The sequence below is a fragment of the Suricata suricatta genome, chromosome 3 (assembly GCF_006229205.1).
Source record: "Suricata suricatta isolate VVHF042 chromosome 3, meerkat_22Aug2017_6uvM2_HiC, whole genome shotgun sequence".
NCBI classification, from domain to species: domain Eukaryota; kingdom Metazoa; phylum Chordata; class Mammalia; order Carnivora; family Herpestidae; genus Suricata; species Suricata suricatta.
Window position 1 is genome coordinate 64,935,307 of NC_043702.1, and position 27,073 is coordinate 64,962,379.

At 38.6% G+C, this 27,073-nt stretch overlaps 1 protein-coding gene across 1 annotated transcript in view; it reads left to right on the top strand.

The window, feature by feature from the left end:
• The window catches only part of GRB14 (growth factor receptor bound protein 14), a 63,434-nt gene that overhangs the window by 25,359 nt on the left and 11,002 nt on the right, over positions 1 to 27,073 (top strand). The window contains exons 3-7 of the mRNA XM_029934480.1: positions 10,041 to 10,162; positions 11,988 to 12,062; positions 14,823 to 14,960; positions 20,836 to 20,946; positions 21,138 to 21,233. Coding sequence (XP_029790340.1) covers positions 10,041 to 10,162; positions 11,988 to 12,062; positions 14,823 to 14,960; positions 20,836 to 20,946; positions 21,138 to 21,233 — 542 coding nt within the window. The remainder of the gene's footprint in view (positions 1 to 10,040; positions 10,163 to 11,987; positions 12,063 to 14,822; positions 14,961 to 20,835; positions 20,947 to 21,137; positions 21,234 to 27,073) is intronic.

Below are 27,073 nucleotides of genomic sequence, written 5' to 3' on the forward strand. Positions count from 1 at the left end.
CTAAATCTGCCTCCTGGTCCGGCTGATTTTTCCTTCTCAGTGTTCTCCTAGCTTGCATTCAGGTCTTATCCTCTCTCCCCTCAGGTACCATGTTAGCCTTATAACTGGCCCTTTTGCCTCTGGTGTACCAGGGTTATCCTCGTGAACGCAACCCTGATTCTTCACGCTTTAGGGTCCAAGGTCCTTTGCTGGGCTTGTAGCACCCATGGCCTGACTCCCTCGTGTGTCTTCCCTCTTCTTCCTCTAAGTTTATACATTAAAGAAGCTCCTGTAGTTGCCTGCATACAATACAGTTTCCACTTCTTGGTTTCCTTGCTCGAGCTATTAGGATTCTCAGCAAGTTCTCTCTCACTTATTTTACCTGTCTCTGCCTCTTCCAAGACTTGGAATTTTAGTTAAAAATGGTAGTAAGGTATAACTGGTAGCCATTTCCGAAAAATATGAAAATCTTCAGCTGTCCAAGCTGACAGCCATCTAACATAGTGCCACGGTTTTAGAGGAGAGCGAGAAAAGCATTTGGAGGCATCCCATGCTCAGCCTTATGAGGTAGAGTCTCCCCTTCCCTCTGAGAGCAGGTAGGGAGACAGGTCCGTCTCTTCTGCGTTGCAGGCAGCTGTTCCTTGAGACAGTTAGGATGCTTACTGGCACCACAGCTGCTTATCCATCCTTTAGGAAATTGCACATCCTGAAAATAACAAGAGTGGAGCAGGAAGCATGGGGGAGATCATGACGGACTATGTCCTTGGAGGGGATGTTTGCACAAGTACATGCTAGACTGGGGTGTGGGAAACAAGCAAATCTGGCCAGAAAATAGATATAGGGCCGTTCAAGCAGGGTCATTTACAATACTGATGAATTAGAAAAATAAAACCTAATGCTATAAGAAGCGAGGGATTTAATAAATTAAAGTACGTCTATAGGATATAAGTTATGCAGCTTTTGATCATGTTTTTGGAGTTCTTCCTTTGAAGACAGATATGGGCAGATATAAGATTATAATGATGATTCATTGATTGTGTATATATACACAGTGTCTCCTAAATTTTGTGGAAAAAATATATATATTCATATAGAATCAGAGAAAAAACAAGAAGGGATTATACTGCAATATTAAGTGCTCATTCCTGATTGGTAAGTTTAAAATGGATTGTGATTGTCAGCTGTCCATGTTTTTCAAATTTTCTATAATGGAAATGTATTATTATAGATATCATAAAAAAAGAAACAAATACAGTTTTAAAAACTTAAGAAATTTAAAAAGATTTAGACATCTTCCTGAAGCTCCAAGTTGGGTCAACTACCCATATTCTGAGCTGCTGTAACATTTTCTGCAACTACCTTTTAAAAAAAATTTTTTTTAAATTTTTTTCTTATGTTTTTAATTTATTTTTGAGAGACAGAGACAGCACAAGCAAGAGATGGTCAGAGAGAGCGGAAGACACAGAATTTGAAGCAGGCTCCAGGCTCCGAGCTGTCAGCACAACCTGATGTGGGGCTCGAATCCATGAACCGTGAGCTCATGACCTGAGCCAAAGCCGGACGCTTAACTGACTGAGCCACCCAGGCGCCCCTAAAATTTTTTTATGTTTATTTGTTTTTGAAAGCAAGAGAGACAGAATGCAAGTGGGAAAGGGATGGGGGTAGGGGGTGGAGGGGGGAGACACAGAATCTGAAGCAGGCTCCAGGCTCTGAGCTGTCAGCATGGAGTCCAGTGCTGGGCTTGAACTCATGAACTATGAGATCATGACCTGAGCCGAAGTCAGACGCTTAACTGCCTGAGCCACCCAGGCACCCCTTCTGCACATATCTTAATAGTGACCATATTATTAAAACCAGACAGTAATTCCACAAGAGCTGGATCTCTGTATACATCTTCGTAAGCCAGGGTTTAAGACAAATAAATGGTTTCTGAGCTAAAACATACTAAACTATACACGGTGCTTATATCAAGCAGTTCAAAGAATAGATTACAGCGTACATGGAAGGAAAAGACTTGTAAAAGAAGCCAAAGAAATCACATGCAATGCTCAGATGGAAATTTATTGTAAGGATGCATTTGGTAACCTAGAATTTCCAAACTCTTCAGGTATTTACCAGTCAGCTTGAGGTAAGGTATATGCAAATACTTTGCAGAAAAGTAAGATTGCTGTGAATACAGGCTGAGATCAGAGAGTCTGAAGACCACATCAGTTTGTTGAACAATGATCTGCAGGGCTTTCTTACCCATCAAACTAAGTGTCAAAATTTTCCTAATAACTGCACTTGGGGGAGCTAAATATGGTGGTAGCAATTTTTCCAAGGGATCTCACTGGTATTAAGTAGTTTTCTTAGGTTAAGGGACCTTTCAGAATTGAGCCTTATTTAATTCGTTGCTTCTCCAGTTTTTGTTTTGCTTGGTCAGAGGCTGTTCATTTTTATCTAAAAATAAGATTGACAAAATGTATGTAGTTTCTGCCTAGCCCAGAGAAGTACAAGGATCATTTGTCTCCTGGAGTTTCCTGTAACAAAGGTATACAAAGAATTGTTTTCTGGACGAATTAGAGGTAAAAGCCACTTTTGTTTCTTCTCTTATCAAGTGATGAGAAGAGTAGGGAATCAGGTTTCTATTTGAGCCCAACACTGTACTTTCAGTAGATTCAGCGAAGAAATCCAGGCAGAAGGTCATAGGTGAACACTTTCCATTCTGGGAGGATTGAGGTTTTTTTTTTAAAAGACTTTGAAGTGAAATCAACAGTTTCAGAAGAAACTTCTTTCCTTTCTTCTTTTTTATTTTTTAAAGAAAAAGTTTCTGAAATTAAACAGAAACAGAATTTTACGTAGTTGTTATTATTTGGTAACGTTTCATTGTATCGCCTGACCCCTCACCAGTCTGTCAGAAACAAAATGAAACTTAAAGTGATATGAAGCTTTTGTTTTAGTTTTAAGAAAGCTTTTCTTTACTCTTTTGGAGACTTACCCCCTTTTTTCGTCTTTTTTTGGATGCTGTTTTAAAGTGATTGAAGAGGGCTTCTCTCCTATTTTTCTACCTACATAGAAGTGGTATGTAGTCCTTGTCATTCACTATCCAGTGCCTGAAAAATGCTTTTAAAAGTTTTCTGGGCAGACTTGTATCTGTAAAGTTTTAATAGTATATTTTAATATAGTATTTTAGATGAATTTATGAAGTTTTATAAATAAGGTCTTTAAAAGAGTCCTGATGGATTTATGAAAATGTTACTTAGGGTCATTTATCACGAGGCCACCCAAAAAGTCTATGAATTCATTCTGGGTGACAGTTCTTAATATCATTGTTCTCAAGTACTGCAGCAAAGAGCTTCTAGATGCAGAATTAATTTGTTTCTTTTGGATCTTTAAAGTGTGCATTGTAAGTTACACTCAGCGGGATCATTCGGCTGGTTAAAATGCACTTACCTTTAGAATGGCGCTCAAGAGGAAGCGTCAATAAAAAGTTAATTAGAAGCCCTCTGGACCAGTATTTGTTTTGTTTTGTTTCTGTTCTCAGGTCTCCGTAATAATGTCCCAGGCCTAACCTAAGCAAAACAAAGCTGGTCTTCCTCAACTTTTCACCCCCTATAAACATTTTTGTTTTCCTCTCAGAGTTATCCATCTTGGTGTCTTGTATCTTCATGTTGAACTCCTCCCTGTTAAGATTTGTATTTAGTTTGGTGTCTGACTTAAAAAAAAGAAATTATGAATTTTCTGTAAGATGTGATTGACTGATAACCAATTATGCCTGTTAGGCTTATTTGGATCATTGTAACATTAATCCTTTAACGTAATGAGACTGGTTGTAGGATGGTATATGACAGCGCATCCAAATTGGGATATGAATGTATAAATTGAAAATGCTTATTAATATAATATGATTTTGAAAAGCCAGATTCTGTACTAGGAACATTTTATCTCCATTGCCAGGGGAGTGTGTGGCGTTAAAACCTGTAGCTGCCTCTGATCCTCTAGGCTTTGTTTATCTGCTTTCTTATATGTTCTCTGGATTTTCCGTAGAATATCCAGAAATCCTCTTTGAAGGATTGCAAAATATGCCTTTCGCTTTCTCTCATACTCTAGTTAGTCTAGTTTTATTTGAAGAAATTTTTCTTCTTAAGATTACCAGAATATTTTCCTGATGCTTGTAATGTGTTACTTACACATTTGGTGTTACAGTTCCATGAAATTTTCTGCAAACACGGTACCATTTCTTGTTCCTTCCTAGGTTGGTACCCTGGGCTTGGTCGGCATGTAGACTACTGCTTGGTTGGTGATCACAAACAGTACTTGATGGTGCTTTTTGTTACACACTCGTCATAGCTGTTCAAATATAGCTTGGCTTTTCTACCTTTTTTGTTTGATTTCCTTTTGGGGGTAGTCCAAATTCAAGTGATTTATGTTACTTTCATGTGAGGTTAAAACTGACATAATTTGAAATATTGCCCATTATTTTCCTTCCTCTTATACTCAAAATGTGGTTGTTTATTGACTTAGTTAGCAAATGTTTATTGAACACATTTCAAAATAAAAGAATTTGAGGCAGCTCAACCATGAGAGGTGCAGAAACATGAGAGAGGATGTTAGTTGATATGGAAAGAACGAACAGGACATAAATAGGCCACCGGGGTGCCCCTCAAGTGGGAGCTGTGGTGGAGGCAGAGGCAATACTTGTGGAGGAAAAGCATTGACTTGGGATCAGACATGTGGCTGCTGTTCAAGTCCTGAGTTGTTCGCTGTTGTGAAAAATGGAAATGTAACTCTCCTTAGACCGTGATGTTGCTTCACCTACAGACCTGGTGGCTCCAGACAACAGAAGTGTAATCTGTACAGTTCTGGAGGTGAGGAGTCTAAAACTGATATCGCTGGGCTGAACTCAAGATGATGGCAGGGCCAGGCTCTTTCAGGGGCTTGGGAGGGAACCATTCCTGGCCTTGTCCAGCCTCTCGTTGGTTGCCATCATTCCTTGGCTTGTGGCTCTGTTGCTTGAGTCTGCTTCTGTGGTCATATTGCCATTTCCTCTTCTGTTTGGGTCCCATCTCTTTCTGTAGGTGTCTTATAAAGATCCTTGCGATTGGATTTAGAGCCTACCTCAGTAATTCAAGATAATCTCTTCCTCTAGGTATCTTTAAGTTAACTACATCTGCAAAGACTTTGCCACATAAGGCAACCTTTATAGGTGCCAGATGTCTTTGGAGCCATTATTCAGCCTACTGAAAATATTATAAGAATTAAATACAGCAATGAGAAAGGTCTCAGATGGACACTTATAAAAATGTAACTTCCTTTATTTCAATAACTTGAATAATTTTTGACTTTCAGTCTCCTGCTTCTCAACAGCAGACAGTTTACTCTTCTATTTACTTGTTTATTTTTTATAGCTTGTTCTCAATCTTTTTGGGGTTAATAATAAATTCAGGTTCTATAAGTGAGTTCCATACAGGATTAAAATATTCTTAGTTGAAAATTCAGACCTGCTTTCTCTTCTGCAACCTTCTGGTGAGACATTAAGTCCCAGGACAGGTGTTTGCCTAACTCTTGGCCAGCTGTTCATGTTCTGTTCCTCTCAAGCTTACTGACTGTATCATAAAGACCCGTAAGTTGGTGCTCTTCTCTTAGCTCTTTTTAAAAAAAAATTTTTTTTTGGGTGGGGGAGACAGAGGGAGACAGCACGAGCAGGGGAGGGTCAGAGAGAGAGGGAGACACAGAATCTGAAGCAGGCTCCAGGCTCTGAGCTAGCTGTCAGCACAGAGCCCGACGCGGGGCTCGAACCCATGAACCGTGAGATCATGACCTGAGCCGAAATCAGATGCTCACTCAACTGAGCCACCCAGGTGCCCCTTCTCTTAGCTCTTCCATGTACCTGCTGAGGATGTGGTACTTTTGCCATCCTCTTTCTTCATAGTGGGATGCCACGGATTCATCCCCCTGATGTCACCCTCAGTTATGGATTCTCCACCATGCTGGATGTAGGGCTTCTATTGGAAACTAGATGTCTCCTAAGACTACCCTCTGGTTTGAACCACATACCACCCTTAAGCTTATCTGATGTTTTATCACCATCAACTCATCACCTTGAAAGCATTCTCATTCAGGAATGCTTGAAACCTATACCATCCGCGTATTATTATCTATCTCAGTCTCCACTCTGTCCTTTCCTTCCCCAACCTCTTTACCACAGCTCCTTTCCCAGAAGATAGAAGGTGGGTCCTTATATGAGGCAGTCAAGGATTGGCTAGGCATGATTCTCCCCAAGCACTTAATATTTGTCAAAGAATGATAAAGTCTATTGTGAAGTTCAAAAGCAGAGAAAATGCATTTCTACTAAATGTTCTTCCTGCTTCCACCCTTAAGCCTTATTTTTAAAGTTTTTTGTTTATTTTGTGCAAGAGAATGATGGAGAACATACATGTGAGTGGGGGAAAGGCAGAGAGAGAGGGAGAGAGAGAGAGAATCCCAAGCAGAATCCACACACCGTGCTGTCAGCAGAGAGCCCTATGTGGGGCTCAATCTCACAACTGTGAGACATGATCTGAGCTGAAATCAAGAGTCAGATGCCCCCACCCTGAAGGCTTTAAAATCAATTCTCCTCAGCAGCCCATGTAATCCAGTGAAAATATAGGTCAGTTCATGTTATTTCTCTGTTCACAATGACTTCTCCTTGAACTCCAAGAAAAAGCCAGAGCCTCACTATGCACTGCAGAGCCTTCCTGAGGCCTACTCCCAGCTCATCACCATTGCTTCTCTAACTTCTTCTCCTAGTACTTGCCCCTGTGCTCACTCAGCTTCGGCCGCATTCACCTCCTTGCCGTACTTCGAGCATGGAGCCTTGCTCTTGCCTCAAAGGCTTTGGTCCTGTTCTTCCTGTAGGTGTCTGCTTGGCTCATGCCCCCTTCTCCTTTGGGCCTTGGTTCCAATATTGCCTTCTCAGCGAGATCTATCCCGGCAAGCTATTGGAAATGAATTCCTTTCCTCTATGTCTTCTGCTTCTCTATGTCCTGCTCTATTTTCTTTGTAATATTTATCACTGCCTTTTAAGATTTACATTTTATTTATAGTCTGTGTCTTCCCATTAGAATGAAAGCTCCATGAGGCAAGGTTTTTTGACTGTTTTATTCGCTACAAAATTCCAAGCCCCAAGGTGAACATCTGATGCATGGTAGGCCTTCACAAAATATTTGTCAAATGGATGGATGAATAAATGGTGTGACTGTAACACTCCATGGATTTATCCCATAGCAAGTAGGAAGTAGATAAGCTTTTTGAGCGAGGGTCACATTGACACATATGTTTTATGAAGTTCACTATGGTGTTGGTGTCCAGCTTGGATTGCAAGAACAAAATACTAGAGGTTTAGAGATTAGTTAAGAAAAGGTGAAGGTGTAAATTGGGATTGTGATCCTGGGAATGAGTGAAGGTTGTTGGTTGTGTGGGAGACACTTGGAGGGAAAATCCCTGATATCCAGGGATAGCAAAAGTGGAAGATGCGGAAATAAAGAGGCAATGGACATAGGAGAATTTAGGAAAAAGCAGTTTAAGAGAGAAAAAGGAAGAAGACTTTGTTTTCCTTTTTAAAAAATTTTTTTAATGTTTTATTTCTTTTTGAGAGAGAGAAAGACAGCATGAGCAGGGGAGGGTCAGAGAGAGAGGCAGACACAGAATTGGAAGATAGGCTCCAGGCTCTGAGCTGTCAGCATAGAGCCTGATGCAGGGCTCAAACCCACGAACTGTAAGATCATGACCTGAGCCAAAGTTGGATGCTCAACCAACTGAGCCACCCAGTTGCCCCTTGAAGAAGACTTTGTTTTCAAGTTTATTTTTTATTTTGATAAAATGTACATAACATAAAATTTACCATTTTTAAGAGTATAGTTCATTGGCATTATTTGCATTCACTACTATCCATCTCTAGAACATGTTTATCTTCTCCTGGTAAAACTCCGAACCCATTAAACAGTAACTCCTTCTTACCCATTCCCTGGTTGCCACCATTCTACTTTCCGTCTCTATGAATTTGTCTATTTGCCCATTCTGTAAATGGAATCATACAATATGATTATGTCATCTTATTTTACATAAAGTATCTTTTAGGGCCATCCATGTTGTAGCATGTATCATTCCTTTTTAAGTCTAAATATTCCATTGTATGTTTATGTTATGCGTTTATCCATTCATCTGTTGGTGGACACTTAGGTGTTTCCACCTATTGTAAAGGATGTTACTCTGAACATTGGTGTACAAATATATGTTCTCCATCCCTGCTTTTACTTCTTTTGGTTATGTACTCAGAATTAGCATTGCTGGAGTTGTTTAGTATTTTGGGGGGGCCACCATACTGACTCTGGATGTAGACAAAACTGTGTATGAGGTGGTGGGAAATCTAGCAGCTAGCAACTAGAGCATGAGTGAAAGCAACTGTGGCCGGAGATTCCATTTCAAGGAACTTGACAGATGGGATCGCTGTAGAGGAGAGAGTGAATTAGTTTAAGAAAGGGAAAGAAAAGGTTTGAGCCAAGGATGACATCTTAGGAGGGAGGAGCCATGGGAGCTTGTCAATGAGACAGAAAGAGAGCAATTGGAGTTAGGAACAGAACCCAGAGTGTTGATACACACTTAACTTAAACTCATCCATATTCATTGAGCACTCTTACAAGAACTTCCTTTCAGATGAATAAGCTTCTATTTAAGTATGATAATACTTTCAAGGGTTCGGGTGTTATAGATCACAGATCACTACTGAGTGTTGAATGTCTGAGACACAGATGCTTTCCAAAAAGGTCCTAGAAGCACCTACAAAAAGCAGAGGATTTCTACATTCCTTAGTCGGCTGTTCTTCACTTCCTGTTTTGCATTAATTTTATTGCAAAATTCCTTTAACCTGTTATTGAAGTATGACATACCTTAAGAAGAGTGAACAAGTCATATGTGGACAACTCAGGGAACTCTCAAATGTTGCATAAGCTTGGATCTGTTACACTCAGAACAAGAAATAGGATTTCGCACATCCACTGGTTCCCCTGATGTCCCTGCTTCCTCACCCACTATCCCTATTCTCTTGGTTTTTCACACCACAGATTTATTTCACCTGTATCAAATTTCGTTTAAGTGTAGTCATGTACTACGGACTACTCTTTGTGTCTGACTTCTTTCATTTAATATCATGTTTGTGAAATTCACCCATACAGTTGTGTGTTGGAGTATGTGTTTCACTGTGTGCCTTTACACATGTTCTTCATTCTCAGACTGATAGGCATTTGGGTAGTTTTCAGTTTGGGGCTCTTTGAAAAGCACTGCTATGGACATCAGGTTTCTTACTAAAATAGGAATTGTGTATGCTGTGTTCACCTTTTTAAAGTTGTCGTTGCCTATTTCATGTAAGTACCTTTCCTCATTAGTGTCTTCCTATCCTACCTAATTATCTTCATTGTTAATACAAAATATAGTTGCCTGAACATTAGTTTTGAAAGCATAAAGTGCCACAAGAAATGAGGGTTCTTAAAATTGTATGTGCTTGCATTAAAATCTTTCCTTTTAAGGCATTTATTTAATTTTTCTCAACTATCCAGATTATGTATCTCAAATGCATTTTGAACCTGTCAAAATTTTTCATCTCTTAATGGGGTGAATTGTTCAACCTTGAGGCAAATATTTTAATTTTGGCATCACAATGAGTTGGAGAAAAAGAATAGCTCCTGAATTCTTAATGCAGATTTATTATCAAACTTAATTATAATTTACATATCAATAAAAGGAGTTGAGAATTACCAAAAAGTGCATTGTGATATTTTGTCATTTTTCTCCTCAGGTTTCAGTCTGCTTTGGTATAAAAATCAACATTACTAATTCAAGGTTGCTGAAAATATTATCCATCTGGCTATCCTAGATCTGAGTTGAAATTTGCTATATTTAGTAAAGATACATACATGTTTTATATATTTGGATGGATACATGTGCCCACATATATTTTTTTCTACCTACCTATTTGTCAATCTCTTCATTCATCTTTCCATCCATGTGTCTATCTGTTGACATACTCATTGAAACGTTCCTTACAGAAAGGACAATAGAAGACCATGAGCTGGTGATTGAAGTGCTATCTAACTGGGGAATGGAAGAAGAAAATAAACTATACTTTAGAAAAAATTATGCCAAATATGAATTCTTTAAAAACCCAATGGTAAGTGAAATCCTCATTAATAACTATAGAAAATAAATGAATTTGTTAAATTTCATTTTATTTCATGGGGAGGAAAGAGTCACTATAAATAAAATGTAATATCCTATTTGGTAAATTGTAGATAAGAATTCTGTTCCTTTAAAATCATGATCATGTTTTTTCTTACTTTATCAACGATTAAGTCAGCATTATCATAGACGTTCAGGTGGACAATTTGGGGGAGCTATTTTTTCTTTTTCTTGCTTTTTAAGAAACTACATTTATTTTGGGGAATCAGTTGTTAGATATGCTCAAGCATCTCCAAAATACTATAGTTTACCATTTTTCACAGAATGTAGGAAATTTAAATAAGAAAATTTCTAAGGTAAAAACAGATTGATGGTTATTTGGAGTGCCATAGCTTAGCCAAAAATTTAAGATTGATATAAATCTTGCTGTTTCAAAATATATTTTCAGTTCAGTAATTACTGAGCTAGGTAGAAATGAGTTAAAGACCAGAGCATTATCCAGTAAATACTTCTTTCATTATAGTGCTCTTTAAAAGAAAATAAATGTGTCAGATTCCTAGTGAAGACTAGGGATCTGCAGAAGTCAGAATAGCCTCTGGGCTCATTATTTTAAATTGTTTTTGTCTCTGTAGCTGTAGTATATTTTTACACTAAGTTTTGGATAATTGGATTGAAATGATCCTTTATGAAAAATATATGGTACACACCAATATAGAATATTTTCAAGCCCTGAAAGAGCTCTTATGGTTTCTTTTATTTGAACCTATTAGTAAAAACATAATAGGATGATCGTTGACAAAGAAAATAAGAGTCCTAATAAAAAGTAGAATTAGAATTTGAAGGGAAACTGTTTTCTTGTTGTGAATCTTTGTTTAAAGCAAGAATTTAAAAGTATAGTTAGGTTTAGTGCTTGGTTTGGGTTAAATTATTATTAGTATTCTTATTTAAACAAGTGTGTACACTAATTTTGTAGACCTAGAGCAACTGGAGGTGTTTTGACCATGTCTGCAGACATTTTTGCTTGTCGTTACTGAGCTGGAGGGACAGGAGGGCTGTTAGTGGGATGCAGACCAGGAGTGCCGGAACTAATACTGAACACGGTCTTAGACCAAATATAACAGAACTGTGGTAAAGCCCTGTCCTTTGAGGAAGTGTAGTCGTCTATATTTTCCCAAACTTGTCTGATTAGAAAAATCACGTGGGGGAGGAGAGAGTGCTTATTAAAAGCATAGGACCCAAGACCTACCTACACCTACGGAATCAGACACCCCAGGAATGAGGCTTGGGAATTCCTATTTTAAACAACTGTCCTGGGTGAATTTTATGATTAAACAAGGTTAGAAAAAGAGTATGTTGAAAGGACTGGACTTGTAGCTCCCTGGCCCTATTGTAAATCCTGGCTCCTCTACATGTGGCTGTGACCTTGGCTATACCCTTTAGTTCTGTGAGCCCTGAGTTTGTGAAATGGAGTTGCTAATCCTTTAGTCCCTGCCAGAGTGGCTGCAGGACTCAGGGAAGAGATGTGGGAACAAACACACTGTCCTCATGAGAGCAGTGTTTTGTAACTTGACATATGTGGATCTCCGCATCTGCATTATCTGAGGCTGTTCACTAAGCTTTGGGCCCTACCTATACCTTCTCATTAAGATATGTGAAAGTAGAGTCCAGGGACTGGCATTAAAAAAGAAACAAAAAAACTTTAGGTGAATTTTCAACACAGTGATGTAAGGAACTTTTGCTCTAGCTTACTATATTGGTCATATTGAATCTTTCCTAGCATGGCTTTTGAGATAATGTAACCTGTATCTTTTCGCCAGTATTTTTTTCCAGAGCATATGGTGTCTTTTGCAACTGAAACCAATGGTGAAATATCCCCCACACAGATTTTGCAGGTAAAATATATTCCTGTTAAAGTATGTAAGTAACAGCATAATAAAGGGAAACTTTAAGGTCCATAATTATACATGCCTAGAGTTTGAAATGATATACCTTGACTGATTCATTTTTGCTGGAGGTGAAACTAGAAAAAGAAAGAATAGGGAAGAAACCAACAAAACCTGAATGAAGAATTCCCGAAATTAGGAAAGCCTCCCAACACCATTATTCTTCCCAGTTTTGGCCAATCGTGAAAGGATGTTAAGTGTTTAAAAAATGTGTATCATGAAAGGAAACTTGCAGAATTTTGTTCTAGGATGTGTTTAAGGATTATGTTAGTCTTTTTGAAAAATCGAAATCCCCAGTAAAGTGTACGCATTTTACTGACAGATATTTAGTATTTACTTTTATAATAAATGCTCTCAATCCTATTTGTGATAAAATATTCGGCAATTAAGTGAAAGGGGAAAAACAGACATAAAAATATATATTTCATACACTGACGTATCATAGCTGTGTTGGATACCTGAGCAGAATTCTGAAATGTCCTAGCTGAATTAAGAATGCTACTTATTTAATTAAAAGTCTCCTTAGTTTTGTATCTGTTGGGCTCATTTCTTCCAAACTACAATGGCTTTATGAGATCATTTTAAAAAGATAATGTTCATTACAATAAAACAGTGATTTCAGTTATTTTGTGTAGCTTGGTAGATTTCATATCAGAAGCTCTGTCGTTGTTAACAGGTTAATGTTGAGCAATGTTTATAATAGTTACTGTTTGATCTAAGCCCCTGGGCATCCTCAGACCCACTCAATATTTTCTGACCATTAAAGAAGTCAGCTTTTAATGTTTCCAAAACAGATACTACTTTAAGTATATTGGTATTTAAATATATTGGTAGCTATACTGGGTGGTGCAGATCTGTTTTCTATGGGCTTTTAATAGGCTATATTTCATTTTTGCTCTTCATAATATTTTAGAAATGTGATTAGTCTCAAGAGATTTTCCTGGAAGCTCCTTATATGCTACCGGGTTTCACAGACGCCCCCTTAGGGTATTAGGATGAGTGGCAGTGCCCAGCAGCTGCACATGAGGAGCCCCCCCCCCCCCAGGCCCTCGCAGTGTTTCCCTGCTGGATTAAGATACAGGGTGGTGGTTGGAGTTTTTATTCTGCCTCCCTTCCCCCATCCTCCTATAATATAGCTATATTACTTTAATGTGAAATTGTAAAAACAAGAAAAATCATAGCTTTGGAATCAGATAGTCCTGCATGCGCCTCTGACCTCTTCTCTCCACTGAGGCAATGTTTCCACTTTTTAAAACGTTTCTTCTTTTTCTAGTTTGACCTCTGTGACTCCCTTTTTAAAATTTAATTGGTTTGGTTTAATAACTTGGAAAGCACTCAAACTAAAAAACCTACTTGCCTGTTTTGCATGTCAATTAATTAATAACTGTGGCTCATTAAATTAAAAAAATTTAATAATTTACTTAAAAACATACATATCTATTCTCAGCATTTCCCAGAGTAGCCTTTTAAAATATGTCACATTGTTTTACTAGTAATTTCTCTTTCAATTTTTCCATTTTGCATTTGTTTATTCATAGGGATTTCTGTTTTCTTCTTTTAATGAGATGGTAATGCATTTCCACCGTCTTATTAAGGATGCAGCGCACAGCTGCTCATACAGAGCTCTTCCTTTTCATTCTCGCTTTCCCAACCGGCACATGCCCACTCTCTCAGTTCATTATTACTGTGTAACAAACTATTCCAAACCTTAATGGCTTAAGTGCCCACTCACATTTTGCCAACAAGTTTGCAGGTCAGGAATATGGGAAGGGTTTAGCTGGGTGGGTCATCTCTGAGGCCCATGGACTCTCTGGTAGGTTGAGGACCCCCTTCTAAGATAGCTTTTCACTATCCCTGGTAATCTTGGCCCCTCTCTCCCTCTCTCTCCACGTGGGGTCTCATCCTCAAGGGCTTTTCTAGTTGCATTGGGCTTCACACAGCGGAGCCATCTCCAGGTAGTCACATTTCTCATGTGACAACTAGCTTCCAAGAGTTAACTAGTGAAGGACTAGTTAAGGACCAGAATTGGAACTACGTGACTCTCACTTCTGCCATATTCTGTTGGTCAATGCAGTCATAGGCTGTGTCTATGATTCAAGGAGGTAGAGAAACAGCTCTTCACGGTCCAGGGGTAAGATCACTTTGCAGAAGAGCCTGTGGGCTGGAGGATGGTGTTGCAGCTCTTTTTGGAAAACACAACCTGCTGTAGCCATCCACAACTGAGAACCTTGGCAGACAAAGAAAAGACTCTTTGCTTTACCTCATCAGGGAGGTGAACTCAGCTCAACTTTCTTAACATTTGAATAATTGAAGTCAAGATTGTAGTCTTTACTTGGACTATAATGAAGTTGCTGTGTTCTCAGGGAGGATCATAGAATAGGATGAAAAGTATCAGGACTTAACTTTTAGACAAAGGCTAGCTTTTCAGATAGACCTTTAAATAACTTACCAGTTTGGTATTTGGCTAAGTACTGACCGCTTAGAATGTATATTTTGTGCACATATTTTCATTTGGAACTTGCCTTGGGTTATCAAAAGACTCATTTATTTTCTGTTGTATTTATATTGCCATTTCTATAATGGTTTATATAAGTATTATTCACCCTGCTAGATTTTACATAATTATATTTGAAATCTTAACAAGATTTCTATAAGGCTACACTATCATTAATTCAAAAATAGTATGAGAATGTCTAACTTTTCTTCCAGATGTTTCTGAGTTCAAGCACATATCCTGAAATCCATGGCTTCTTACATGCAAAAGAACAGGGAAAGAAGTCTTGGAAAAAGATTTACTTCCTTCTAAGAAGATCTGGTTTATATTTTTCTACTAAAGGGACATCAAAGGTAATTGAAATGTCAATGATATGTTATGAATTATGTTAAAGTGGGCTTTGTTTTTTTAACTGCTTCATATCAAAAGTTGGTAATTATAGATTCCAAATATTTGCTACAATTTACCTTTTTTAAAATGTTTATTTATTTATTTATTTATTGAGAGAGACTCTGAACATGAGCAGGAGAGGGGCCCATACAAACTGGGAGGGAATCCCACCCAAGCAGGCTCCTGCTGTCAGCTTGGAACCCGATGCAGGGCTTGATCTCATGAACTGCGAGATAATGACTGGAGCTGAGATCGAGAGTCGGAGGCTTAACTGGCCCAGCCATCCTGATGCCCCTGCCATAACCATTTAAGAACTGACCATTCAGCTTTGTTTCACACTAGTTTCAACATATGTCCTGTGATGGAATCTAGATGCTCTCGTTCTGGTACCACATACTGTGCTCATTTCTTCTCTACTCCGAATTCACTCCCTTTTTCCTTATCCTCAGTTGCAGATTTTGAGGTCCAGTGTAGTGCATATCTTTTCTTCTCACTGCAGGTTACTCTGCTGATCTTGCCCACTTCTGAACTTCTGTTGTTGTCGATGCACTTAGTAACACTCCACTGAGGAGTCTGTAATTGCTCTTTAATGTCTGTGTGTGTTAGTTTTGTCTCCTTAGCTAGATGGTAGATTCCTAAAGGAAGGTACATTGCCATCAGGGTGGACAGATGTATTCCTTTGCGTGTATATATACCTGTGTAGTCACATAGACCTACTTGTGTACTCCTGCACACACCGTCACTCATACGTGTAGTTCTCACAGTGCTCAGCACTGCGTCCTCTGTATTTCTGTGTAGTCTAGACAGTGTTGACTATGCCTTGTTTTGTGGGTGCTGATGTTTTATGCGATGAATTGATATCTTTCAGGTAAAACTACATTTGAGAGTTTTCATGGGTGACTATTTTAATTCTGTTTTCATGTATCCATTGTTGTCAAACAACATTGTTGATTCTTTGTTGGTAATCTGTCATTTTTTTTCTGGCCATTTTTCAAATATTATGATAGTCATTGGTGTTCAGTAATCTCCCCAACCATATTTCTAGGTGCCTTCGCATGTATTCTGATGTATCTTACTTGATTCTCAACATATGCATTCAGTCTGCAAATTTCTATTTTTCTTTTATGCTGGCAATGTTCATCCATTATTTATTTCTCACTCTCGTTATGTGATCCTTTCAATTTCTGCAGGACTTTCTGTCTTGGCTACTTGTGGCTCCAGGCACTCATTGCTTGTGGCGGCTTCACTCTGTCCTCATGTGGCCTTCTCCTCTTTCTCTGTGTCTTGTAAGGACACTTGTCACTGCATTTAGGGCCCACCCAGATGATCCGAGATTATCTCCTTTTGAGATCCTTAACTTAATTACATCTGCAAAGAACCTTTCTCTAAATCAGGATGTATTTACAGTTTCTTGGGATGGGAGCATGGCCATATCTTTTGAGGGGGTGGTAGTTATCACTCAACTCACTATAGGAAGCAAGTGAAACTTTTTGAGCAGAAGAGTGAGATGATCAAGTTGTAAGATTACTATGGCCATAGGGAGCTTAAAAAACAGAGAGAGGGAGAGAGAGATAAAAGAATGAGGGAGAGGGAGCAAAGGAAGCAGAGAGCAGAGGGGGGCACAGATGCTAATTAGGTAGTCATTCAGTAATCCAGAGTGGAGTTGATGGGATCTAACCTAGGCCTACTATTATGCACAGTGGAGGGGGAAGAAAGTGATGGATATAAGATTCAATGGCAAATGGCTAGATCTTATTGACCTATTGATGTGAAAGTAGAGGAAGCATTTTAAATGTTCTTAAAGAAGGAAATAAAGAAATACACAATGATTTAATAAACAGGAATAGGAAGTTTGCTATCACATTATCTTAGAAGTAAGATAATGATCTTAATTCTGGATATATTATATTGAGGGTGAAGCATTCAAATGGAAATGCCCAGAATACAGTTAATGACAGAGACCAGATATTCCAGAGGTGGTCCTAACAGGAGATATGGACCCACAAGGAGTAATACTTGACTCTTTCATACCTTCTTGAGCTTTCCCTCATACATGGTTTTCCTTTGTTGCTTTTCGCATGAGTATGTGCACACATGTGTATTTCCTTGAAGTTTAAGTGATGGAATGGGGCTCCACTAATTTTAGTAGTACATTCCCTTACAGACATATTTTAAGTGTATGTCATTTGACTGTTAGTGCCTATCATACAGGTGCATTAAACTAATTTGCCTTGAATGTTTTAACTAATTTTCAGATTTTTGTATCATAAATAATGTCAGGATAATTACCTACTTTTGTAATTAAGGTTTTGGAATTTCCTTGGTCTAAATTTTAGTGGGGTTGCATTTTTTCTTTTGTTCCTAAGTGTGAATTTATATATGAAGATGTTTTTTAAACAAATATGTGCTGGATTATCTTTTTTTTTTTTTAAGTTTATTCATTTAATTTGAGAAAGACAGAAAGCATGAAAGGGGAAGGGCAGAGGGAGAGAGAGACTGTGAGGCAGGCTCCACATAGAGCCCAACAGAGGCTGGAACCAAACCGTGAGATCATCCCCTGAGCCAAAGCCGGTCGCCTAACTGACTGGGCAACCCAGGCGCCTCTACTGTTTTACTTTTAACATCAGAGAAAAGTGGCTTCGAAATCAAGTCATCATGCCGATGTACTTCTTCCAGCCAACCTTCACTGGAAGTTATGATAATGTTTCTTTAATTTCTAAATTCTCATTTCTTCTATAGCTTTCTCATTAAAATCAACTGCCCATTATATTTTTACTTTAGCCTTCACCTCCTTTCCCTGCCCAACCATTATATAAAAGTCAGCTCTTCTTCCTTCTACTGGACCCATACTTTTTCTTGCAATGGTCTTTCCCTTGGCCAGGCAAAATCACAAGCATCAAACATCTGTTCTCAGCCCATACCGTAGCTCTTTTCAACATAGCGTCGTACTTCGCTGTACATCAGTACATAATATTCTTCTCTCTAGCCTGTGTCTAATGAGCTCATGTTCCGTACATGAAAATGATTTCAAATTTCCCCTCAAAAAAAGAAATTCACAGTATTAGGTAACCTCAAGAATGATGACCTTGATATAAATTATGCAGGTTCTCTAATGTCTAATGACATTTCTATCTGGCAAAGAGACAATTTCCTATCGTTTTCCTGTGAGAAGGTCTTGATTTATTGTACTTTCTGAAGATCTGGGCTGCATGGGAGTTAGTTAAGCACCACTACAAGCCTTGGAGATGTGACTGTGACTTTTATTTAGAGAAGCCTCCAAGTATGCCCCTCCTCAACTCTCCCCTTGCATGCACATGTGCATGTGTAGCCTTTGTTACCATGCCAACCCAGGCTTGTGGTCTTAAGTCATAAACCTTGATACATCTGCAGTGATGGAGCAAAAATCTGTCAAGAGATGGAACTCACCATGCCTCTGCAGCCTTCGAGCGTTTCTGACGCTGCCTTTTTCTTACATCCAGATGGCTCAGCTACATTGACTTCTACAGCATCAGTGGATGGGGGTGGTTTTATCTTTTCTTCATAGAAATCAGACATTTTACTAGCAAATCAGTTTCTATAAAAAAATAGTTTTAAAGGCCATGACAGTAAAAGTGCCTTTCTCCTTCCTCTTCCCTTGTTCCAAGGGCGCAAGGCTGGGTCTCTTTTAACAGTTTTCTTTTCTGCCTTATTCTCCCATGGAGTTGGGAACTGTAGTCATTCATTAGATCAAAATGCCTAACAGTGACACACAGAGGAACAGTGACATACACTGAAATCCTCGCTCTACCAATCATCAGGGATGCCGTAGCCTGCTGGTCAGTGACTGGAAGTATTTTGGATTTGGATCTGAATGGGTTGCTCACACTGCTGAATGTTCAGGGTTTTCTGTCTTTTCTGTTTAGCTTTGTTTTAGAGCATTGCCTCTCAAATGTCAGTGCTTACGAATTACCTGGGGTCTTGTTAAAGTGCAGATTTTGATTCAGTAGGTCTGTGGTGGGGCCACAGATTTTGCATTTTCAGTAAGCTCTGGGGTGATGCAGATGCTGCTGGTGTGGGACCACACTCCTGGCAGCACGATTTTAAAGAACAAATGCATCTTGGTCAGCTTGGATTATGCATCCAACCCCAGAATTAAGTACTTCTCCAAGTTATTAACCTGTCACAGAGTCATATGACCTAGTGATTTCCCATGGCCAGCTTTAAATCTCATGGATTTCCCAGAGAAGAAATAGCTGTTCATGATTCCACTTTGCCTTGAAATTCAGACACATTCCATTGCCAGGTAATCTCCCTGAACTCATTGGTGCAGGCTTCCTTCTTTTCGTAAAAGTAGTCAGACCCCCATTTCATTGCTTGCTGTGATGTGCAAGGCAGTGCACCAACAGGAGGGCTGATCCTTTCTAAACAAAGCAGGAATCATTGTCTCTTTCTCTTTTGTCTTCTCTAACTGCTGTGGAGGCTCAAACCAGCCTTTTTTTTTTTTTAAAGGAAACTCATAGTAATTTAATAACTCAAAGAGAATATAAAAACAGTCATGTACCAAATGCCAAAAAAACCCCCACATCCATTCAGAATCTAACCCTTAGCATCTTTCCTCTTTTGAGTTGGGATGATCCTCTTTCTCACACATGCCACACATTATAGCGAATATTTCTATTTGTAGAAACCAACCACTTAGTCCATTAAAGGAGGCTTTCAGAGGATGATTTCCACTTTTTCCATCTTATAGGTGATTGCTAAGGTTTTAAGGCTTTTCTGTGTGGAACAAGCCACACATGATCTCTTTCTTCAGGTTTTATTTTTGAAATTATCTGTATAAAATGGAGCATCACATTGATTATTCAAGCTTGTTTCAGTCACTGATAATTGGGTAATGAACAGACATGAGTCCGTCACTATAAATACAGTCTAGTAAGACTACCCCCGAACGCCCTGGGAATGCTGAGGACTCGAAATGGCAAGAGCTGACTGAACCCACATGCATCTCAAGTATCCGACACTTTGGGAAACCACCAACTTGCTTTGGAAGCATTGTCCCCTTAAGTGTATCTTTCTCAATGACTTCTAAGTCTGTTGTCCAACCAAGACCCCATCCACTGCATCACTTTTTGATCAAAATGCATTTATCTGCAACTCTGAGAGTTGCATGAATAGGGCTTTAAAAATAAGACTTTACCAGCAGTACCAATGGAGTAGATAAATGATGGGAAAAATTTGAATAAAAAAGCTTGCCATGTGTACAACAGTCTTTAGCAACAGCTATACAAGCCTACAAAGATGCAGTAATTATTATTGGAAGACACAGGTCTTCTAGATTCTCCTAAAGTGTGTCTTTTTTTAAAGAAAAGTAACAACAGCAATAACTAAGCTTAAAGTACTTTCTTTCGTACAGTGCCACCAATGCTGAAATCAAAGCCCTGATACAACAACAAAATGTCCTACCTTACGTTTTTTAATCAAACCAGCCTTCTTGCCTTTGTTCAACTACCATTATTTGAAACCTGGACAAGAAAAACATTTCCATTCTTTGATGTCTTCTGTCCCTGAGATTTCTGAAATGGTGGTTAAAGAGAAAACTTTATAAATAGGAAGATAAATGTGTTGGTGTATGCTGGAAGTTAAATTTATAAACAAGTGACAGCTTCTCAAATAATATTGTATCAAGCTCCTGGTTCCTTTAAGGATATAGTAACTTAATTTTTCTTCCCTTTTGTTTCTGTGAAATTACTTGAAATAACTTTTGCCAAAGTATAAATTATATAATATAATAGAAACACAAAAGAGAGTGTACCATACTATGTATTCACTTCAACACTCACATATATATTTTTTTTAAAGGAACCACGGCACTTGCAGTTTTTCAGCGAATTTGGCAATAGTGATATTTATGTGTCACTGGCAGGCAAAAAAAAACACGGAGCGCCGACTAACTATGGATTCTGCTTTAAGGTACAGGCTTAATATTTTGATAGATGAATAAAGCAAGCCTCAGCCTTTTAGGTAAGCTTGAGTTTCTTTTAATTTCTTTTAAAAAGAGACAGCTTTCTCTTATATATAGGAGAATTTTAGTGGCTTTTATTTCAACAGGTGTTACCTTCAAGATATGCATTAACGATAAACAATGTGCTGTGGCCTTCTAGCCTAACAAAGCGGGAGGGCCCCGAGACCTGAAAATGCTCTGTGCAGAAGAAGAGCAGAATAGGACGTGCTGGGTGACCGCGATTAGATTGCTTAAGGTAATGTCGCCGCAGGTGTGAATTTATATTAAATGCTCTGAGTGCCGTCAAAGTTTGGAAACATCTGTATTTCACTGTGAGTGCATGTACCCAAAGGTACATATATATATATATATATATATATATATATATTTTATTTAAAAGAGAAACATTTGCAGAGTACAATGGAAGAGCCTATTATCTTTTGTGTACGGAGTAAGTATTCCATGTTTAGAAATGTTCTGAATTTTATTTTCCTTAAAGGATTATGGATATAGCTAGTGTAACTGATTAAAACTTCTCCACGTGACTCAGTGTGCATTTTCAACGTATTGCCATCAATCCAACATGACATATTTTAAAATATGCCCACCGAAGTATGTTTAGCAGGATGAGTTCTTTTAATTTCATGCACTTCATTTAACTGTTATGTATACATTGTTTTGTAGTTTACTTCAAATTATTATGCAAATTTTAATGTAGATATAGTATGAAAACATCTACTTTGTGCTAAGCAGAAATTACAACCTAAATAAGCATAGTTTGTTAGCGAGCATTTTGAAAGGAGTAAGAATGTTCTAAAGGTTATGTGGGGAAGAGAGACACAGAGTGATTTCCTCTAGAATGCATAGAAAACATTTAATTTAAAAATTATATGGTAAATTTAATACAACTTCACAATTATGCAAATTATCAACCATTTCCTTTTGAAGAAGGGCAGAATAATCAGAATCAGAGTGACTAGTTGTCATTCTGGTTTGGAAAACATTTATTTTTTATTCTTTTTTTCTTTTAATTTTTTTATTTTTTAAAGCTTTATTCTTTTATTTTTTAAGATAAAATTTAATTTATTTTTTATTTTATTTAATTCAGGTCAAATTCACCTAACATAAAATTAACTGAATTAACTATTTTAATTAGCTATGGTAACATTATGAACATATTATTAATTGTGTACACATTAATGATATGAACAATACAATGGCATCTAGTTCATTCAAAGTGTTGTGCAATCACTACCTCTACTAACTCCAAAAAATTTTTATCACCTCAAAAGGAAACTCCATACCATTAAGCAATTTCTCCCAGCCCTTGGGAACCACCCATGTCTGTGTCTGTCTCTATAGGATTTACCTATTTGGACATTTCATAGAAATGGAATCATATCATATATGACTTTTTGTGTCTAACTTCTTATATTTAGCATATTGTTTTGTAGTTCATTCACCTAATAGACTGTCCATACTCTATTCCCTTTTTTGTGGCTGAATAATATTCCTGAGTCTGTGTGTGTCTGTGTGTGTCTGTGTGTGTGTGTGTGTGTGTGTGCGTGTGTGTGTGTGTACAGATACATAAATATATGTTAGACCGTTTGTTTTTTCATTTATCCATTAATGGATACTTGGGTTGTTTGCATCTTTTGATTATTGTGAAGAGTGCTGCTATGAACATGTGTATTCATGTATTTGTTTGGATACCTGTTTTCAATTTTGAGGGTATATACCAAGGAGTGAAATTGCTGGTTATATGGTAATTTTGTTTAACCTTTTGAAGAATTGCCAAAATGTTTTCCTCAGTGACTAACATTTACCACCTGCACTGTATGAGAATTCCAATTTTTCCATATCTTCACTAACACTTGTTATTTTCCTTTTTAAAAAAATAATTATCCTAGTGGATGTGAAGTGGTATTGGAAGAAAAATCATTTAAATATCTTAAAGGAAGCTTTTGGATTAACTATGAAATTTGCTTCCTTTTGTTGGTTTGGCAGATAGCTACCGTAGTTAGTTCTTTTAGTATTACAAGAGATTTGTTTTTCAATAGTCTCCTGTTAAATGACTTGTGATTTTGGTTTCAACAAAGCTTAGAAGTTTGATTCTTTGAAACCCTCATGGTAAGTAATTGCTTCTATGTTGCTCTCATGGTCTTAAAATGTAAAAAAGAAAAGAACTGTAGACAGTGTTGGAAACCAGCCAAAGAAGTAGTAATTGGTTAACTTGGGATGTGCATTGGAATCCCCTGAGGAGCATTCTGAAGCCCTATGTGCCCAGCCCTATCCTTGGGGATTCCAAGTTAGTGAGTGAATTCCAGATGTCTGCCTAATTAAGAACCAATAACCTCAAATGGGGTCTTCTTCATTTATAGATGAAGAGGCTGGCATTCTTTGGAATCCTTTAACCCATCAGAGTTACAGTAGAGAAGACACCTTGAGATCTCTGGTTTTCTCTTCCCTTCCCTTAGAGCTCTGGGAATCAGGCTAGGCTGGTAGAGGGGATGCTTTCAACCTTGTTAGTCAAGGCTTCCTCCCTTTAATTTGATCTCAAGGTCAAACACCCAACTCAGAAGTAGATTGTAAGCCCACTTCTCTTTCTTTTTTAAAGCCCACTTCCTTAAAGCAGTCTTTCTAATATGCACCTGATTTTACTTGAATGCACCATTATTTTTTTTTGCATATGTAGAATTCTGCCAATGATATTATGGTATGTTTTTATATCACTTATGATATTTATTTTATATTTATTTAGACTTATAGAAGTCAATTTTCATCATTTACCAATTTTATGTACACACATACACACACACACACACACACATCTATCTATCTATCTACCCACCTATCTGAAATAAATTATATGAGGCATCTATGATGCTTCTTCATATTCTAAGTCTAGTTTCCCTGAATCATTTTTTCTCTCAGAGCCTGGACACCCCTATTTCATGCAGACGACCTAGCTCTGTGCCCTCAGCAGCTGCAGGGAGGGAGAGCGTCCCAGGCAGGTGCTCTGCCGTAGTGCCTCGGCTTGTCTTTCTAGACAGTGGCGTCCCCCTTGCAAGGTTTGAGGCAAATGATTTCTTAATCTCGCCAAACATTTCAGGCAATGACAAGTCACTTGGTCCACAGTAGTATCAGATGCCACAGTTAAGGCAAATTTATGAATGTTAAAATTTGAAAAGAAATGTGTGTCTAAGAATTGATGAACTCTATTGAAAGCTTTTTTTGATCCTTCCATATATAGAATGCTTAGCTTCTGGAAGATTGTATCCTTCTCACCTTTTCGTTTCTCATTTGATTCTTTTTAAAACGTCTTTTAAGGCACAAATATCCACTTTAAATATACTCTATTGTATTCGTTTCTATGGGTGCTGTAACCAATGACTAGTGGCTTAAAACAACACAAACTTATTATCTGACACTGTTGTCATTCAGGAAGTCTGAAATGGGTCTTATTGGCCTAAATGCAAGGTATCTGAGAGCCTGCATTCCCCTCCAGAGACTGAGGGAAAATCGACTTCTCATGCCCTTTCCAGACTTTACAGGCCGCCAAGATTCTTGGGCTCACGGTCCCTTTCCCTCCCATTAAAACCAGCAATGTTGAGCTAAGACTTTTTCATGCTATTACTTGGTTCTCTTTTGTGCCTCCTCTTCCAATTAGAAGGACCCTTGTGATTATTTTGGATCCACCTAGACGATACAAGATATTTACCTAATTTCAGCATCAGCTGATTGGCACCCTTAATTTCATTTGCAACATTAATTCCTCTTTGCCAGGTAACCTCTCATATTCACAGGCTCCAGGAAATACGGTGTGGACATCTATCAGGGCCATTATTCTGCCTACTTTATACGTGTATTGTGTGTATGTGTGTATGTGTGTGTGTGTGTGTGTGTGTGTGTGTGTGTGTGTTTAATTGTGGTAAAGCTTTTCTAGATGAGGCGGAGAGGGAGGCAGGCACAGCTGAGAACTTTTATCCTGGAGGCAATGCTAAACTACCAAACAGTTTCAAGTGGAAGAGTGGTCGGATCTAACACTTTAACCGATCCAGATGCAGGAAGCCAGGGCTTGCCAGCGCGCGCATTGGAGGTACTCTAACAGGGGAGTCAGTTGGTTTCCCCTGGCAGCTTGTCATCAGCGGGACCCCTGTTTTATCCCCCTGGCTGGTGCACTAGGACTCACCTGGTGTTAGAGGTATTGTCTTTCGATTTTTCTCCTTTGCTTGTCTGTTGTGTTTCCAGTTTATCACTGGACTTAGCTGGAGATACAGGGAGACATGAGTCTGTGTGTTGGTCGGACTGAAAGGGCCCTTGATTTTCTTTACGTGCTACTTAGTAGATACTGCCTCCTCCAGGAATTTGGCCTTCTGTTTTTACTTCTCTTTCTTTTTTCATACTCACATGTAGACTGTTCACGTGGTATCTGAGGAAGGTCCTCCTGAATGCTTTGAAGAAGGTATAGATTCATAGAAAATCTGAGAGTTGCTCAGGTCCAGGGGCCTAGTTACATGTTGTCTCTTTCTCTTCCCTTCAACTAGAACTCTGTCAGCATCTAACGTATTTTGGTCCCTCATCTGCCCCTCTGTAGGACAGGGACACGTTAAGGTAGCTCAGGCCCTACCCCTCGGCCAGAGTTAAATGCCAACTAAAGAGCAATAGCACAGCAACCACTACCTAACACTCCAGGTACCAGAGGTAATCCATCTTTGAAGAAAACAGTCTTGTTACTAGATAGCTGGCTTTTCACTAGCGATAAAAACAGGCCAACAGGCAACATGCATGTACCTTGTGGAAGTATTGCTTAGAGGTTATTGTATATTCTCCAAAATAAACTGGACTAGGAATTAGGCTCCGCTGTCTTCTTTTTACAGTTATGATAGGTGTAGAGTTGATTTAAAGTGAATTTCATTAGGTCCCATTAATGTCAATCAAACTGTAGATTAAAAAATAATTTTTATAAGTTGGGAAATAATTGGATAAAAAAGTCAACACAGAGAATTTTAAATGAATGTGGGTTTGTACTCCTGTTAAAAGCAAAATCTTGGGAACAGAGACTCTCCAAGACACCCTGTGATTTCTGCCTAATTACCAAATATATCCAGTTTGCTGGAATTGCTTTTAAGGAAAGTCTTTAGTAGAGAAACAGCTCTGTTGGAATGTGTAAATGGAATTCATCCTAAGGATGAGATTGGGTTCCAGAGTGTCTCCTCAGTCTTTTATATAGGACCTATTTTCAAGTTCCTTGCGGCTCTGTGAAATGGAGAGAATTGTTGAGGGTAGCCAGAAAAAGAAAAGAAAAGGCCTCTCTGTGCCATTGTGGTTTTGCTTTGTTTTGTTTTGTCTTAAAGAAAGTGGCTTAAATCTTAGGGGAGTGCCTTCTAGCTTCAGATGGTGAGCCCTCCAAGACAAATTTGGTTATGGCAGTTTGCATGCTTTTTATTTTCCTTTTTTTTTTTTTTTTTTTTTTAAGTAGGCTTCACACCCAGTGCAAAGCCCAACACTGGCTTAAACTCAGAACCCTGAGGTCAAGAGGCAGCTGCTTAACTGACTGAGCCATCCAGGCACCCCATGGGAGAGCATTCTTTTTTTTTTTTTTTTTACGTTTCTTTATTTTTGAGAGAGAACATGCAAGCAAGGGGAAGGGTAGAGAGAGAGGGAGGTGGAGAATCCCAAGCCGGCTGGCTCTGCACTGTCAGCTCACAGCCCAGCTGGGGGCTTGCACCTGCAAACCGTATGATCTTGACCGGAGCCGAAATCAAGCGTCCGGTCAAGCTGAGCCACCGGGGCGTCCTGGCAGTTCGCATTCCTAATGCTCCTCAAGCTGGTATTCCACTTACAGGCCAGACCCTCCTTCCAGTCGTGTAGCCTGGCAGCCGGGCCTTACAGTGCTACCTCCTGAAAATAAAGATGCGTGGTGGTACTTTTCTACTGCCATTTACATTCTATTTTGTGACCCTCTGTGTGAGATCAGCTGATTCCCCACCATTTTGATTTCCCTGAATTTAAAACCAGAAATTAAACAATGTGATAAGAGTTTTGTTACTAGAGGATGCTACAGTGTCAAGAATCTTTTTTTCTTTAAAAAAA